This window comes from Puma concolor, chromosome D4 (assembly GCF_028749965.1).
Source record: "Puma concolor isolate L17-30 chromosome D4, mPumCon1.1.hap2, whole genome shotgun sequence".
Classification (NCBI taxonomy): domain Eukaryota; kingdom Metazoa; phylum Chordata; class Mammalia; order Carnivora; family Felidae; genus Puma; species Puma concolor.
The window spans coordinates 5,278,914-5,295,183 of record NC_141679.1 but is presented as its reverse complement, the minus strand read 5'-3'; the positions used below and the strand labels follow the sequence as shown (position 1 = coordinate 5,295,183).

Here is a 16,270-nt window from a genome sequence, read left to right as displayed (position 1 = left end):
AGTGGCAAGTCTGGGACGTGTCCTAATTCTGTGAAGGCATCATTCCAGAGGCCCCCTGAGTTGTTCAGAACAGACAAGAGGGCAGTCAACCCTCGAGACCAGCGGGAACAGCAGCACCTCCCTCTGCTGCATCCAGACGGCCAGGGAGGGCAGGGGTCCAGGCACCGAGCTCCCCCCTCCTCACGGATTTCCACTGCTTTTCTTAAGGCTCTGTCTCCTTTTCTAAAAATCAAATACGGTGCGGGATCATGTCAGGAGACGCAAGGGTGAGACGCTCAGAAATAAAACCAAGGCCACTCAATGATCCGCCCATCTGTGGCCGCTCGGTCAGCCAAATGCCTCTGGGAAAAAAACCCACTGACGCTAAAACTTACATTCCCTTTAAGGATGTCGTGCGGCTCAATTTGTAACCATCTGTAAGCACGCCGTGAGAGCCTCGGATGAAAAGAGTCACGTACAGATTACCTGTTCTACCAAATAGGGTGTTCTAATGAATGCGAAAAAGAGGAGACCCGGTGCTGACGGGGAGCCCTTTGGGAGGGGGCACAGGAGGGCCCTTGAATGCGTCAGAGCAAAGCCTGTCCCGTTTGATTTCCTTAGAGGAAACGTGGCGACAGGAAAAGAGCCGAGCTGCGAGAATCGTGAGAACAGTGAGCCCCTGAATCACCGTCTCCCAGGCGGCCCCTAGTCCGGGCAGGTCTCTGCAGAGCTGTAGAGCGGCTGACCACAGGGCCCACCGAGAGGTCCCATCAGCCTCTGTCACGGGCTACGATCTTCCTGCGTCACAAGAGACGCGTGCCGTTCAGGACTCCCGTGTGCTTGATTTTAACGTGGCATCCAGGGATCCCAGGGGCCTCACGAAAGATTGCTAATTGGACCTGACCACTTTGGCAGAAAGGAAGGTCACCTTAGCAGGTACACTTTTACCAGGGGTCCTGAAGAGAATAAAAAAATAAAAAAATAAAAGGAAATCCCTAGAAGGGGCAATACAGCTAAATGTGGGTGGATGGGAGACCCTGGAGAAGCGTGTGAAGGGATCAGACAAAATACAGCTCTGTAGGGATGATGCGTATTAAAAGTTCAGTGAACGAAGACATCATAATATATGCCAAAGGTACATAACTGTTGGAACGCCCGGGTGGCTCAGTCAGTGAAGCGTCCAGCTCCTTTTTTTTTTTTTTTAACATTCGTTTATGAGAGACAGAGAGAAAGAGTCCGAGCAGGGAAGGGGCAGAGAGAGAGAGAGAGAGAAAGAGAGAGAGAGAGACACAGAATGTGAAGCAGACTCCAGGCGCTGAGCTGTCAGCACAGAACGCGACACAGGTCTTGAACGCATGAACCGTGAAATCATGACCTGAGCTGAAGTCAGACACTTAACCAACTGAGCCACCCAGGCGTCCCAAGCGTCCAGCTCTTGATTTCGGCTCAGGTCACAACCTCACGGTGCGTGGGTTGGAGCCCCACATTGGGCTCTGTGCTGACAGTGCAAAGCCTGCTTGGGATTCACTCTCCCTCTCTCTCTCTCTCTCTCTCTCTCTCTCTCTCTCTCTGCCCTTCCCCTGCTCACATTCCTGCTCTCTCTCTCTCAGAATAAATAAATTTTTTAAAAAGGTATTGTTAAATAAATAACTTATATGAACCTCTCTGTGTATTATGAGTGATACAAAAAGTGAATTCATTCGAAAAGAGCCCAGACTAGAATTTTCTGGACAACTATTTTAGAATGTGATAAGCCCTTAGAAAGGCTGCCACACACCATGTGGGAAGTTGCCCCGTTTGTCACAGGCACTGCTGACTCTTGGAAAAGTGAAAACTCTCATGGCAAAATTATGGCCGCCGTGAGGCGCTTACTATGCAGATTATAAACACCACAAATAACTCTGAAAAGTTAAGTTGCTGTGTTTTTTCACTCTTTTTGTCCAGCAAATCCTGGTGGCCAGTGACCATTATACCACTGAGCCCCAGAGAAGCCAAGAGGGCAAAGAACAACTCAGAAAAATAGGAACCCCAATGCGTGAGGAGTTGGTGTGGGACAGGAAGAGAAGGTGGGAACTGGGGGCCTTGGAAAGAGCCGGAATGGAGGACGAGTGAAGGTGGCTGCACAAGGTGAGTCAGACATCTTTGCTCGGGAACGAAGCCCGTGGACCAAGAAAAGGGAGAGGAATAAGCAAAGAGCAGAGGACCGGCTTTGGCTTGGCTTCCGCTGGAATTCTGGGAGATGCGCTGGTAGGGGCCATGCAGTCACTAACTGTTTGCCAAATGTTGCCTGCTTTCTCCCTTCTGGGCATGTGGAGGACAGCAGTCCAGGCCCCTTGCAGGGGGGGCAAGGCTACATGACCAACTCTGGCCAACAAGCCACGAGTGGAAGTGACAGGTCACTTCTGGGTCTGAGTTGCCAGGACAAAACCATGCAGTGCTCTTTTCCCCTCGGCATGGTGACCCAGAATTCGCCACTGGCCATCAAAAGGGGACACAGAAGTTAAAATGAGAGTCCCGACTCGATCTGAACAGAAGGTCAACTTGGCAAGAGCAAGTTAAACGTGTAATGGAGGGCTCAGGCCGGAAACCAGGTGAGACTCACGGTCAGATCTCAGGGAGCCCGGAAGTGACTTGGGACGTATATTCCTCAAGGGACAGAGGACCCAGGGAGTGCGGCCTTGCCAAGAAAGCGCCACGAGGTATAACCACCACGGGCTTTGGGAGAGGATACCAACTAACCCGCAGGGTTAAGAGCCAACAACCCACCCTCAGCAGACAGCAGAGGGAGTCCCTTCCACCATCCAGCTCCAGGAGGGCATGAGCCCGTCCTCATCCAAACGTGGTCTTGAAAAGAGCAGGAAAAAACGCTCAGAAATCTGAGCATCTCCAGGAGACACTCACCCACCCATCAGAGGCCACTGAATCTGGAAGAGAGGGAGGACTCCCTCCTCCTAGGGTAATTCTATAATTTTGGGCTGCTTGGGAGAGAAAAGGACCAACAACACCGCCTCCCTGAAGGTCACTGGCGACACTGGAAAACGCTGGGTTTGTTCTGGTTTGTCCCATCAAGCACCATAGACTCCATGGCAGGAACCTGGGGACTCTGGAGCTTGAGGAGGGCTCCGGGAGGATCAGAGCAGCTCCGTGTGTGGTCCGTGTGACAACTCTACAGTAAGGTCAGCACACACCCTGCTGTTCGGGCTTCTCTTCCCACGTGCTGCCATCTTGCATTGTAGACAAGCTGTGATTTAATAAAGCTGCACGGCCAGAGACAGCGCTCCGTGCTTTAGTACATGGGCATATTTTGCCTCAATGCTCTTATGTTTGGCCTGCCTATTGCACTCAGTATCCACAGTGCATCTGCAAAGTTATTTTGGGAAGGAGAGGAGAGGAGGGGAGGGGAGGGGAGGGGAGGGGGGGAGAGGAGGAAGGAAGGAGGAAGGGAGGGAGGGGAAAGAAAGAGAAGGGAAGGGAAGGGAAGGGAAGGGAAGGGAAGGGAAGGGAAGGGAAGGGAAGGGAAGGGAAGGGAAAGAAAATAAATTGTGGTTTAAAAAGAGAATGCGCATGGGATGCCTGGGTGGCTCAGTTAAGCGTCGACTTTGGCTCAGATCATGATCTCACGGTTCATGGGTTGGAGCCCCACGTCAGGCTCTGTGCTGACAGCTCAGAGCCTGGAGCCTGCTTTGGGTTTTGCGTCTCCCTTTCTCTCTGCCTCTCCCCAGCTTGTGCTCTGTCTCTCTCTCTCCGTCCCTCTCTGCCCCTCCCCTGCTCGTACTCTCCCAATAACTAACTAAATAAATAAATAAACTTTAAAAAAAATTAAAAAGAGAATGTGTATTAGTCCTACTAGGTCTACAAACTTTTAAGGAGGACAGATAAACAGAATTCAGAATCTGGTGTCCAAGACCCTTCACTGCAATTGCTCAGTCTCTCATCTGGGAATACCGGCCAGTTCCATCAGCCTCCTGGCCTGTGAACAAAAGATAGGAATATACAGGAACTGCAATTTAATGAAAAAAAAAAAAAAAAAAAAACATGACAGAAAAGTTTACTACTATGAGATTTGCATCAAACATTTCTGAGGTAATATTTTGATGCATGTCGGGAGTTGACACATTTTCACTTTACTTACTCTTTCAATTTTTAAAAACATTTCTTTGTTAAAAACCAATGACTTTTACATCATGTCCCGTGTAGAATATTGCAGAGTTCAAGTAATCGGAGTCCCCATGTTATAAGAAGGCATATCTAAGCACTTTCCCTAATGTAGTCAGTTTTCTTTATCTTGCTAAAACCTACAGTATAAACTTGTACTTGTCACTCAACTTCATTACCAAGAAATAAATATTGTAAATCTGAGAACAGTTTCTGAAATGCTCAGCCATGAATTGTATTGGCATCATTAGACAAAAATCTTTCCTGACTCTGCCCAGTAATGCAGTCTGCATTTTATGGGCTCAATGTCTCCATATGGGAAAGATGGAAAATTCAAAGAGAAAAGAAAACACCTAGTCGGTTCAGTTTTCCCCCACTGACTTTCTGTGTGCAACAACTAACGTGGTATCCTGAAATGCCGTTTTTGAGAAAGTTGTTTTTTTTTTTTTATTTTTTAATGTTTACTTATTTTTGAGAGAGAGACAGAGTGCAAACAGGGGAAGGGCACAGAGAGAGGGAGACACGGAATCAGAAGCAGGCTCCGAGCTGTCAGCACAGACCCTGACACGGGGCTGGAATTCACAGACTGCGAGATTATGACCTGAGCCGAAGTCGGACCCTTAACCGACGGAGCTACCCAGGTTCCCCTAAGTTTATTTTTTTTAATGCTTATTTATTTTGAGAGAGAGAAAAAGAGAACAAGTGGGGGAGGGGCAGAGAGAGAGGGAGGGAGAGACAGAGTCCCAGGCAGGTCCCACACCACATTGTCAGCATGAAGCCTGACACGGGGCTCGATCTCACAAAGTGTGAGATCATGACCTGAGCTGAAATCAAGAGTTGGGCGCTTAACTGACCAGGTGCCCCAATAAAGTTAAGTTTAAAGCAATCTCACTGCATTGTCACCAATGACGTGACTTGCTGCATTAAAACGCATGATGTTCAGCATCCGGGTGAGGAACAGAGCAGCTCGTCTCTCTCAAAGTGAGTGTTCATGCAAGCATTTGAGGGGAACACACAGGGAGGACAGCGTGTGTGCATGTTTCTTCCTAGTCAATTTCAAATAGCTTCCGGCAAGACCACGCATCTCACCATCACGCCTGCACTTACAGATCACATGACTGAAAAGAACATGGTGTCCAGAGCTGGAAAACAGCCTCTGCAGTGCTACTGAGCCAGCTGGAGGAAGGGTCACCCGGAGTAACAATAATTGGAAAAACACAGAAGGCTATTTCACAAGCAAAATGCAGAGTACAAGTCTAGCATGGCTTACCAGAACATAGTTGGCGGGGAGGGGCTGTTTTTGTTAATTAACTTTTGTCTGCATGAACTTGGGAGTACAAAGGGTCTTTAGGAGATTTTTGAGAAGACAGATATGAAGTCAAGCATGTTCTTATTTACATTATACAGCCAGATTCCTGCAGTCTTGATTTTGCATAAGAAATATTAGATAACTTGTAATTTTAGGAAATATTCAATTTAATATTGACGGAAACAAAATCAGCCAATATGAACGATCCGACCCAATTTTCAAGGACTTTACACTTTTATCTAATGGCATCAATTTTCTGGAGCAGGTACATGAATAAATGTATGTGTCTGTGATTTACTTCTTAAAATCTATCAGTTTTGAAAAATTACACATTCAGGCACATGGGGATGCTAACTTTTCGGCAATTTATGTTCCTTTGTATAAAACAGTAGCGTGCATTGCATCAGTGTGGGCATTTTGTGCAATGTATCATCGGGAACCCAACTCCGGACATCATAATGGAAACTTTAAAGGAACCCGAATAGAGATTTCAAAAATAAATTACAGGAGCACTTAGTCTTATGTTGAGAGATGATACTAACTCAGCATTATCTCCACAATGACTGGCACTTCCATTAGAGAACTCACAAGAAAACACTGAAAAACATGTGGTTACGTAGGAGTCAGGAGTCATGGCTTTCTGAACCCCTTGAACTGAACCCCTCTCCCCTTTGACTTGCAGATACATATTCTTACTACTCTATGCAGTGATCAGCTATATATAAAATTCCCGGAAGAGGCCATGATATTTCAGATATTTCTAATTTTTCATACAAAGTCGTAAAAGCTCAATGACTTCTATGCAAAATAAGAAACTAGGAAGGTAAGAAAGACCACCTTCTTTAAAACCTCCAAGTCCCACAACACAGACCAAGGAAACTAGTCATACAATCAGGTAGTCTAACAAGATCTTCGTCAGCAGATCACGCACAGAAGTTTCAAAAAAGCTAAAACTACTATGTATGAAGAATCATCATCATCATTATAATCATCCACATTTTATACAATTCACATTTTGCATCATAATACCCTAAACTGAAGTGAACCAACACGTTCTCCAGCATTTACAAAGGCAAAGGAAATGGCAGGAAAGAATCTGGGATGCTGGCTTTTAACAGAAAATATACACAGATAATCCTTCCGAAGGAATATTGATTGATAAACTGTGTATCTCAGTCTCATTTTAGGAATGCATATGAAATCAGATGGTAAAATGAAGGAACAGTCAGTGAAATGTGCATTGTGTACAATTAGAGTAGCAACAACCTCGTCAGTTGATTGCCACTCTCTTAAAAAAATTAAATTTGCAAAGAGAGTGGTCTGAACATAATAAATAAGCTTTATACTTACCATTTTATAAAGGCTGCTTATCATATGCTGTTATTAATTTCTTAATTAAATGTAGTAGAAATAAATTCATCTCAAACATCAGGATTTTCCCTTCTAATGTTTATAAACTTCCCAGTGTCACCATACTGACAGCACAAGAGGCCTGAATCATAAAGATATTCTGTCCGTGCAAATCAGAAACACAATACACAGGCCCACTGGGATTCTTTAAACTAATTAAATATGGTGCTTATTTAGTTTTGATAGTCTTTGGGCAACCACTGGAAAGTTTAGATGTTGAGCTGGCTATTAGAGTAACCACCAGACCAAATATAGTAAATTTGATCATTTATTTTTTTAATGTTTATTTATTTATTTTGAGAGAGAGAGAGGGAGAGAGAGAGAGAGAGAGAGGACATGCGCGAGCCCAAGAAGGGGAGGGGCAGAGAGGGGGAGAGAAAATGTCAAGCAGGCACCATGCCATCAGCACAGGACCCGACTCGGGGCTCAGACTCCCAAACAGTGAGATCACGACCTGAGCCGACATCAAGGGTTGGACCCTTAACCAACTGCGCCACCCAGGTGCCTCTGACTCATTTAATTATTAATTGGAACCTAGCTTCAAATGAGAAGATATTTTTACTGGAATGCTAAAAATTATCATGAATGATGCTTTGTAATTATCTGGAGGAGTAAATATCTGGCCAGAGATGCTTCTTCATAGTAAACGGCCATGAAGGTGGTCGTCGGGTCAACAGCGGGCAATGCTCTCCCACCCTAAACTCACCAGAAGTCTTCATTGTGTCCTTACTCCGCCCTTCCAGTCTATTTGGCCACTTACTGGGTTCCCACACTTGATTTTTAAAGACATAATAAAATTCAAGCTATACTTAAACTATGATCTTAGAAATACCAAAGGAAGGGAGAAAAATACTCAGTTCCTTAGTAATACCTGCAGACTTTACATTTATAAGGGACATGGTTAATTTAAAATTTTACTTTCTGAATTAATCTCACCAAAAAATGCATCTATCCCTTTACTTTTAGGTAATCTCTACACCCAACATGGGAGCTCAAACTCATGACCCCAAGATCAAGAGTCACACACTCTTCTGACGGAGCTAGCCAGGTGCCCCTAATCTATCCCTTGAAAAGGTAGTAAAATATTTGATTTTTAAGCGTGCTTATTAACTTATTTAATCCACTGAACTAGTATTTGTGCAAAAGATAAAAAGTAATTTAATCAGTGACACTCAAGAAGCAAGAGTGAATGAATGCATCTCCAAAAAAGAAAGCCATTAGCTCCCTTCCCACCGATAGGAAGGGAATCTGTTTTCAACAGGAGCTGTCACCCAGGTACCTGCCAGGCCACGTCCTGGGACGGAACCGTTTCCCCGTCACGATCCCATGGCAGCTTCACATCGCACGGATGCCAGGCAGTGGCTTGTTAAGTGTTCTCCAGTGCCTGTGACATTGGCTCATTCACTCGCTTTAGTTACTCATGAGAAGCATACTTGACTAGTCACCCATCCAGAGTGTTCTAAAACTAAAAAGGGATGATAAAATAGGAAATAGTCTAGAGCCTCCAATAATTCCCTTCTGATCTGAACCTCATTTACGATCATTTGCTGGCAACCAACAGGGAAGGGAGATGTCAAAACAAACAAAAGAGATTAATACTAAAGAAGGAGGGAGCTAGCAAAATGATAACATGTTGAACCTGCTTCCTCATTTTCATTAAACTGCGATACAATTACTTTTTGAACCGCAAGAATGAATATTAACGAAGAATAATTATTCTGAGGCAGAATCATGATGGATTAGCAACAAGACGGCATCAGACTCACCATCTCTGCGATTAAGACTTGCAAACCCAGGGCCGTGGCTGCTGGACAGCTCCGAGGAGCTGCTGAAGGACGCTCGAGGCAAGGTGGATGCCAGCGGGGCGTCACAGCTATCTGTGCGGAAAATACCAAGTTCAGGTTAACCCACTGCTCGAGGCTGTTCTGTCTTCTTCTCTCCTTCCCTCTCTTCTTCCCTCCCACCCTCGCTCCTGTCCTTCCTTCTTTTCTTTTTAGTTGACAGGTTAAGAAAATGCGAGACCCTGCAGCAAACAAACATCAGTCTTAAGCAGAAACGTGTTAGTAAATGTACAACCACGGTCTCTTAAAGCAAATAAAAGACCTGATTGGGAACCTTGGCCATTTTCCGTGGTGTGAAGATTCCCATCGTGGCCACTTCGAAGCTGTCAACGTGACATCATCGATCATGGAATTGGAAAGCGGTTCACACATGTCACGTCATTAGATAGTATTTCCACCATATGCAAATACAAGATAGAGAAACAACATCCAGTGCACAGATAATAAATAGGAAAAGGCCATGAAATTAAGTAATTAAGTTGTGTGTTTGGAAAATTTACCTTTGTTTTTAACATGATTTACTTAATTGTAACTTCCTATCATTTCATCTTTAATGACGGCTGTATTTTAGCAGCTGACTTACAAAATTCATGAGAAGTTAGTGATTGGCTCTTGCTAGCTGCTAAAAGTTGGCTCCAGCCCACTGCCCCTCAATGGGGAACTATTAGAAGAATTTCCTTTAAAATCAAAAAGAAGATTTTAATAGGCATCACCACTTCTGTTGAATGCTTCTCTGAAAGGCCTATCAGTACATAAGAGAACATTTAAAAATTAAAAGCACAGAATTGGGAAAAAACAAAAAAAGGAACTGTCATCACTTCCAGATGATATGATTGTGCAGGTAGAAAATCCAAAAGTAACCGACTAGCTTAATAGCCCGATTTCATTTTAAACTCAATCTAGGGTTAGAAAACAAATTAACCAGAACATCAAATAATAACAAAACACATAAAGTATCTAGGAATGAATCTTCCAAAACTGAAAAACATTTATGGGGATTATTATAACAACTGTATTGAAAGACATTACATAAAATACAGACTCCAGTCATCGCCAACAGGAAGACAGTATTTTTAAAGGATCAGTCGTCCCCAGGTTGATCTAAAGATTCATGAGAAGTCCAATGAAAAGCCTAGGAGGGCTTTTCAGACACACTGAATCAAGGAACCCTGCCTGACCTGGTTCATAACATGGAATACAAATAGCATTTAAGAAGCCTACAAAGACAAATAGAGAACAAAAAACAAAAACGACACCTTCATTTTCATTAACCTCTAGCTAAAATTCAGCATTTTCTTTAATCGTGAAGACAGGCAAATCACAACGTTTTCAGTAGTGCCCACAAATTTGTTACCATCCTAAGTTACAGACATTTTTATAGCAGTCATTGTTGTCACGGCTATCTAGCAATATTATTTATGATTCTCATTACTTCAAAATAGCAGTATTCAACTCACCACTGGATTTTGTTATTTAATGTGCTAATAACTAAGGAGACTTATTGTATTACAATTTCTAATTTATTGATATCAGCATTTCACTATAATTAGCTTTCTTCCCAATCACATATATATATATATATATATATATATATATACACATCATATATATATATACACACACATCATATATATACACACACACACACACACACACACACACACACATATATATGGGTGTGCACACTGGAAGCACAAAGCTGTTGAGTTATTACTGGGGCATCATTAATATTTCAGAAAATTCCAGAGGAGGGGGGTTGTCTACAGTTCACAGTCAACCGTGCTAACTTGAGTGTTAGCCTAGAACTTTCTCAGGGGATGCCAGCACAGTGAGCAGACCAGGCCCGCGTTATTCTGCCTGTACGTAAAGAGGTCCCGGGGGCCTCGCCACTACCTTGAAGGTTGAGAGCAAGACAGGATTATTTCCATTAATGCCCGTCTTGGGAAGCCTGCTCTTTTCCCAGCCTTGGCCGCCACACAGATTCCTTCGAGAGTCTTTCCCGATGCTACCCCGTCAGCCCCCTGCATTCACACCACTGTCATCTCACTATTTACAGTCTCCCCTTAAGCTGGAAACCTAATGAGAACTTAGCATAGATTTTGGAGCCAGACTTGGGTGGGGCTGGCATTGGCCAGGCTGCCTACTCTTCCGGTGGCATTCACCCTTTCCTAAGCCTCAGTTTTCTCATCAGTTCAATGGGAATAACTGTGCAGATAGTGCATAATTATACCATGGGGAGTCAACTCTCCCAGCAGTACAGCAAGGAGTCACTTAACTGTCAATGGGGAGTCACACACTAAGAAGACCGCTATGAGCGTTAAAAGTATTTGCTTTTATTATTCTAACTATCATAAAACAAGTCAACGCTTCGTAAGTTCCTTCAAAATATTCTAGAAGGACACTTTCGTGTATATGTGGAAGGCAATGTTCAAAGTTCCAAACCATATTGTCATTTTTTTATTCTTTCCTCAAAGAAGACATAAGAAGCTTGGTCTTTAAAAAAACAACAACAAAAAAAAGTAATAGCTTTTGTGATGTAATCCTTCCTTTGGAATAACAATTTATAAAATTTATTTTAAAACTGTCTCTATTTAGTCTAACTCAGAGGCTTCTAAAGACGGTGTTCCAATTTACTCCAACAGAGTAAATCTTGAGAATATGTGTGGTCTAAAACAAGGTGGTCACATCCTATGAGGCACCTGGAGAGGAGCGGCTGTGGATTTGGACAGTGTTTTCCAAGCATTCGGTGTGTTTCTCACTGAATTACATCCACGCAAGGTAAAGGCTCAGGAGTCATCCCAAACCTCCAGTAACTGCTGTTTTCAATCTGAAATGTCTCTATTTTCTACTAAGATTCCTGGAGCAAAAAAGTGTCAAGACCCAATTTCATTTTCTTTTTCTGGCATCATGAAAAGACATTCGAATCCCACTAAATGAATGTCATTCTTATGAATAATCTGATGAATACTACTTCTGTCCAAAAAAATAGAGGATCCCTGAAATGTTTCAAAGCTACAAGAATTATTCACAAATTATGGCTTTTAACAAGTGAAATGGCAAAACAACTTTAAAGAATCACTACTTATCACTTAGGGGGAGAAGCAACTTGAGTACAAATAATGAGCTTATGAAAATTAACATATGAAAATAGACAGAGAATAATACAGTTAAAGAAGCTAAAGTAATTTTATTTCCCTTCATAATAACCACTCATATTCATAAGAAGGATTCTATGCAATAATCTTAATTTTGAAATGCATTCATCCGTCAGTGGTCCAAATGTACTCAAGGTTACGTTCTCAGAGAAGCTTAAGGATTCTAACAGAAAGGCGATGATCCATTGTCATGTGTTTTAGAGGAAAAAAAATAAACACACCACAATTGTTCATGATTTATGTACGACTCAGATCAGAGTGCTAGGGACATCCTTGTGTGCATTCTGATATAACAAATTCATATTTATGGAATGCTCAAACCTGGTCTCAGTAGTTGTCCCTATTACAATGCCATTTTAATCAAAAGCCTATTGTTTGTCTCACCAACAGAACAGCCTTAGACTGAAATTATAAAACAATTATTTCAGCTTCCGTTTTTCAAACTCATATCTTTTTTTTTTTCCAGATGAAATCTTAGAAATCTGGAACTTCCCGCAACTGGGGAACGTAGCCAATCTGAGTGTGAAGAGTGGGGGAGGGGCAGAGAGAGAGGGAGACACAGAATCCCAAGCAGGCTCCAGGCTCTGAGCTGTCAGCACAGAGCCCGACACAGGGCTCGAACTCACAAGCCTTGAGATCGTGACCTGGAGCCGAAGCCAGATGATTAACCGACTGAGCCCCCCAGGCGCCCAGATGCATTACCTTTTGGACAAGATTAACAATTCTTCAACACAGAAAATTCATGGTTGCTGGCTGCTTGTTTTTCGGACTTGAACATATCATAACGGACTCTAGTCCCTGGAATGGACAAGAGAGTGAGTCACAAAGTCCCCTGGAGCTGGACTTCTGGCTCTACTTGCCCTTCCCAAGTGGGCAGCTTGAATCAAGGCCCAGATGCACACAATGCCACGCCCCTTGGCCACTGGACCAGCAAGAACATTTGGACTCAGTAGAGCCTGGTGATACCTGGGAATCTCTCTCTGTCAAGAGGACTAAGACCTGGAGCCGGTCTGTCACTCCAATATCCACCATTCCTGGTGGCCCATCGAGGCCTCTGAGAACTTTGTGAACATCTAGGGCCACCTTCCTGCCCTTCCCGAGGTATATGCTTACAGAGTCCCAATCCATGCAGATTCCCAATCCATGTCTTCACTACTTTGGACCACAGTACTGAACAAATGTTCTGGGGCATGGGCCCGTTTCCAACCTTCAGAGACATACACCGTGGACAGGAGGTAATGACCCCCCAGAATCTGTAGGACATTCCAAGTTTGTAAGCATGGCATACAGGATGCTCTAGTGACCCCTGAATAATTCTCCACCCCATCTCACCCACCCCTACCCTCACTTGCCCCTGAAAATGTGTGCTGCTGTGTGCTCAGACCTGCAACTACCCCATGTGGGTCTCTACTTGGCAATAGCAACTGGGCATTCCATGAGCTTGGAAAACTGCACCAGTCTGTGCTGGTTACCTGCATGACCCTCATGGCCCAGCCTGTTAGAAATTCAGGTGGAGAAAAGCAGAGGTGATTTCAGATTTCTCATCTGCTCCAATAAGTTACACATTCCAATGATAGAATATAGTTGTATCTCTGGGAGAACAAAGTCAGAAAGGGCACATTATTCCAAGTTCCTGGCTACTTTATTTAATAATTGCACACCTGTCCATTAGCACAGTCCAAAGTGAAACACTTCTGTTTTTACTTCTAGGCTTCCTCTCTTATCATAACGTATGTCATGAATTATCTCAAAGATTTGGTTTATGTTCACTGTATTGAATCACAGCTGTTGAATGAATACATCGAGATCCAGATGTTGCCCATGAAATTACTCCTCAGCACCGAAGGATTCGCTGTTTATTGTAAATCAAATAGTAACACTACAAAAACAACTTGCCATTAATTTTAGTGATGCGATATAGCAAATTAATATCCATTAACTGTACCTATTATTAGGTATAAATGTGAAATAATCATTGTTCTTATGATTAAATTATACCTCATGTTCCCTCCAGCTGACTGAATTCATACTGGTAGCGTTTCCTCTTTTAGATCAAAGCATTTGTAAAATGCCTTACATGTTTTTGAGAAAATTTTAAATTACAAAATAGTATATTCCAAATTCTGAAATCCAAATGGTAGGTAAGATGTAGCTGGGCAGATATTTGTTAATAAAAGGAGCTTCCAGGGGCGCCAAGGTGGGCTCAGTAGGTTAAGCTTCCGACTTCGGCTCAGGTCATGATCTCACACGTTGTGAGTTTGAGCCCCACGTCGGGCTCTGAGCTGACAGCTCAGAGCCTGGAACCTGCTTCCAATTCTGTGTCTCCCTCTCTCTCTGCCCCTCCCCCATGCATGCTCTGTTTCTCAAAAATGAATAAATGTTAAAAAAAATTTTTTTTTAAAAAGAAGCTTCCTGACTACTGATCTGACTTTAAACTTCCAGAAAATCTGTAACTCAAATACACAAAATCACCTTTGAAAAAGTCTTCTTGTTAGAATACAAATCAATAAAATTAAAAATAGGAAATCAGTGGGGAAAATCAACAAAACCAAAAGTTGGCTCTTTGAAAAGATCAGTAAAAGATTCTAGCCAAGCTGGCTTAAAAAAGAGAGAGAGAAGACAAAAATTATCAGTATCAGAAATGAAAGACAGAACATCACTACAGATCCCATGGACATTAAATGGCTAATAAAGAAGTAATATGGACAATTCTTTGCCCACAACTTTGATAATCTAGATGATATGTGAGGGTTGATGGGGGGGTGGGAGGGAGGGGAGAGTAGGTGATGGGTATTGAAGAGTGTATCTTTTGGGATGAGCACTGGGTGTTGTATGGAAATAAATTTGATAATAAATTTCATATATTAATAAAAACAAAACAAAACAAAACAAAAAGATAATCTAGATGATATGGACTCCTTACAAGATATAATCTGCCAAATTCACACAAGAAGGAAGACAATCTGTATGGGCCTATATCTATCAGAGAATTTGAAGCTATAATTAATAACCTTCCAAAGCAGAAAGTACCAGGTCTAAATGGCTTCAGTGGTAAATTCTACCAAACATTTAAGGAAGAAATTTTATCAATTCTCTACAAATTCTTCCAGAAGACAGAAGCAGAGGGAATACTTTCTAATTCATTTTATGACAACTGAATTACCATGGTACCAAAGCCAATCATTGATTTTACAAGAAACCTATAGACCAATATCTCTCATAAATATAGATGCAAAATCCTCAACAAAACATTAGCAAACTGAATCCAACAATGTATAAAGAGAATTATATACCATGAACAGGTGGAATTTATCCCAGGTATACAAGACTGATTCAACAACATTCAAAAAGCAATTAATCTAACCCACCACATCAACAAGCTAAACAAGAAAAATCAGTCATTTAAACAGATGCACAAAAAAAGTATTTGACAAAATCCAACACCTATTCATAGTAAAAACTCTTTTTTTTTTTTTTTAATTTTTTTTTCAACGTTTTTTATTTTATTTTTGGGACAGAGAGAAACAGAGCATGAACGGGGGAGGGGCAGAGAGAGAGGGAGATACAGCATCGGAAACAGGCTCCAAGCTCTGAGCCATCAGCCCAGAGCCCGACGCGGGGCTCGAACTCACAGACCGTGAGATCGTGACCTGGCTGAAGTCGGACGCTTAACCGACTGCGCCACCCAGGCGCCCCTAGTAAAAACTCTTAAACTAGGAACAGAGGGGAACTTCCTCAACTTGAAAAAGGATATCTACAAAAATCCTACTGTGAAATCATACTTGACGGTGACAAACTTAAAACTTTCCCACTAAGATCAGTAACGAGACAAGGACATCCCATTCTTTTTCAAAATCCTACCGGAAGTCTTAATTGATGCAATGAAACAAGAAGAGGAAATAAAAGGGATACAGATCAGGAAGAAAGAAATCTGTCGTTGTTCACAAATGACGCGATCATCTATGTAGAAAATTCCAAAGAATTGACAAAAAAAACAACAACCCTGAAACTAATAAGCCAAGAGGATATAAAGTTAACACACAAAAATCATATAGTTTCCTATATACCATTAATGAATAAGTTGAATTTAAAATAAAAACACACCATTTACATTAACGCCCGCCCAAAATTATGGAATACTTGGGCATAAATCTAACAAAATATGTACAAGATGTATATGAGAAGAACTATAAACACGGATGCATAAAATCAAAAAAAGACTAAATAAATGGAGACATATTCCATACTCCAGAATAGGAAGACTCAATACTGTTAGGATGTCAGTTCTTCCAATTTGGTCTATCAACCAAGGCAGTCTCAATCAAAATCCCCGCGAGTTACTTTGTGGCTGTCAACAAAGCGATTCTAAAGTTTACGTGGAGAGAAAAAACAACCCAGAATAGCCAACACAAGGTTAAAGT

The 16,270-nt window shown here is 42.3% G+C and overlaps 1 protein-coding gene across 3 annotated transcripts in view; it reads right to left on the bottom strand.

The window, feature by feature from the left end:
- Positions 1–16,270, bottom strand: part of LOC112868541 (contactin-associated protein-like 3) — a 194,066-nt gene that overhangs the window by 153,407 nt on the left and 24,389 nt on the right. For 2 of the 3 annotated variants that reach the window (XM_086684866.1, XM_086684864.1), the window contains exon 2: positions 8,620–8,730. The exons of the other annotated variant lie outside the window; for it this stretch is intronic. In XM_086684866.1, the coding sequence (XP_086540992.1) occupies positions 8,620–8,730 (111 nt within the window). The remainder of the gene's footprint in view (positions 1–8,619; positions 8,731–16,270) is intronic. 3 annotated transcript variants of the gene reach the window in all.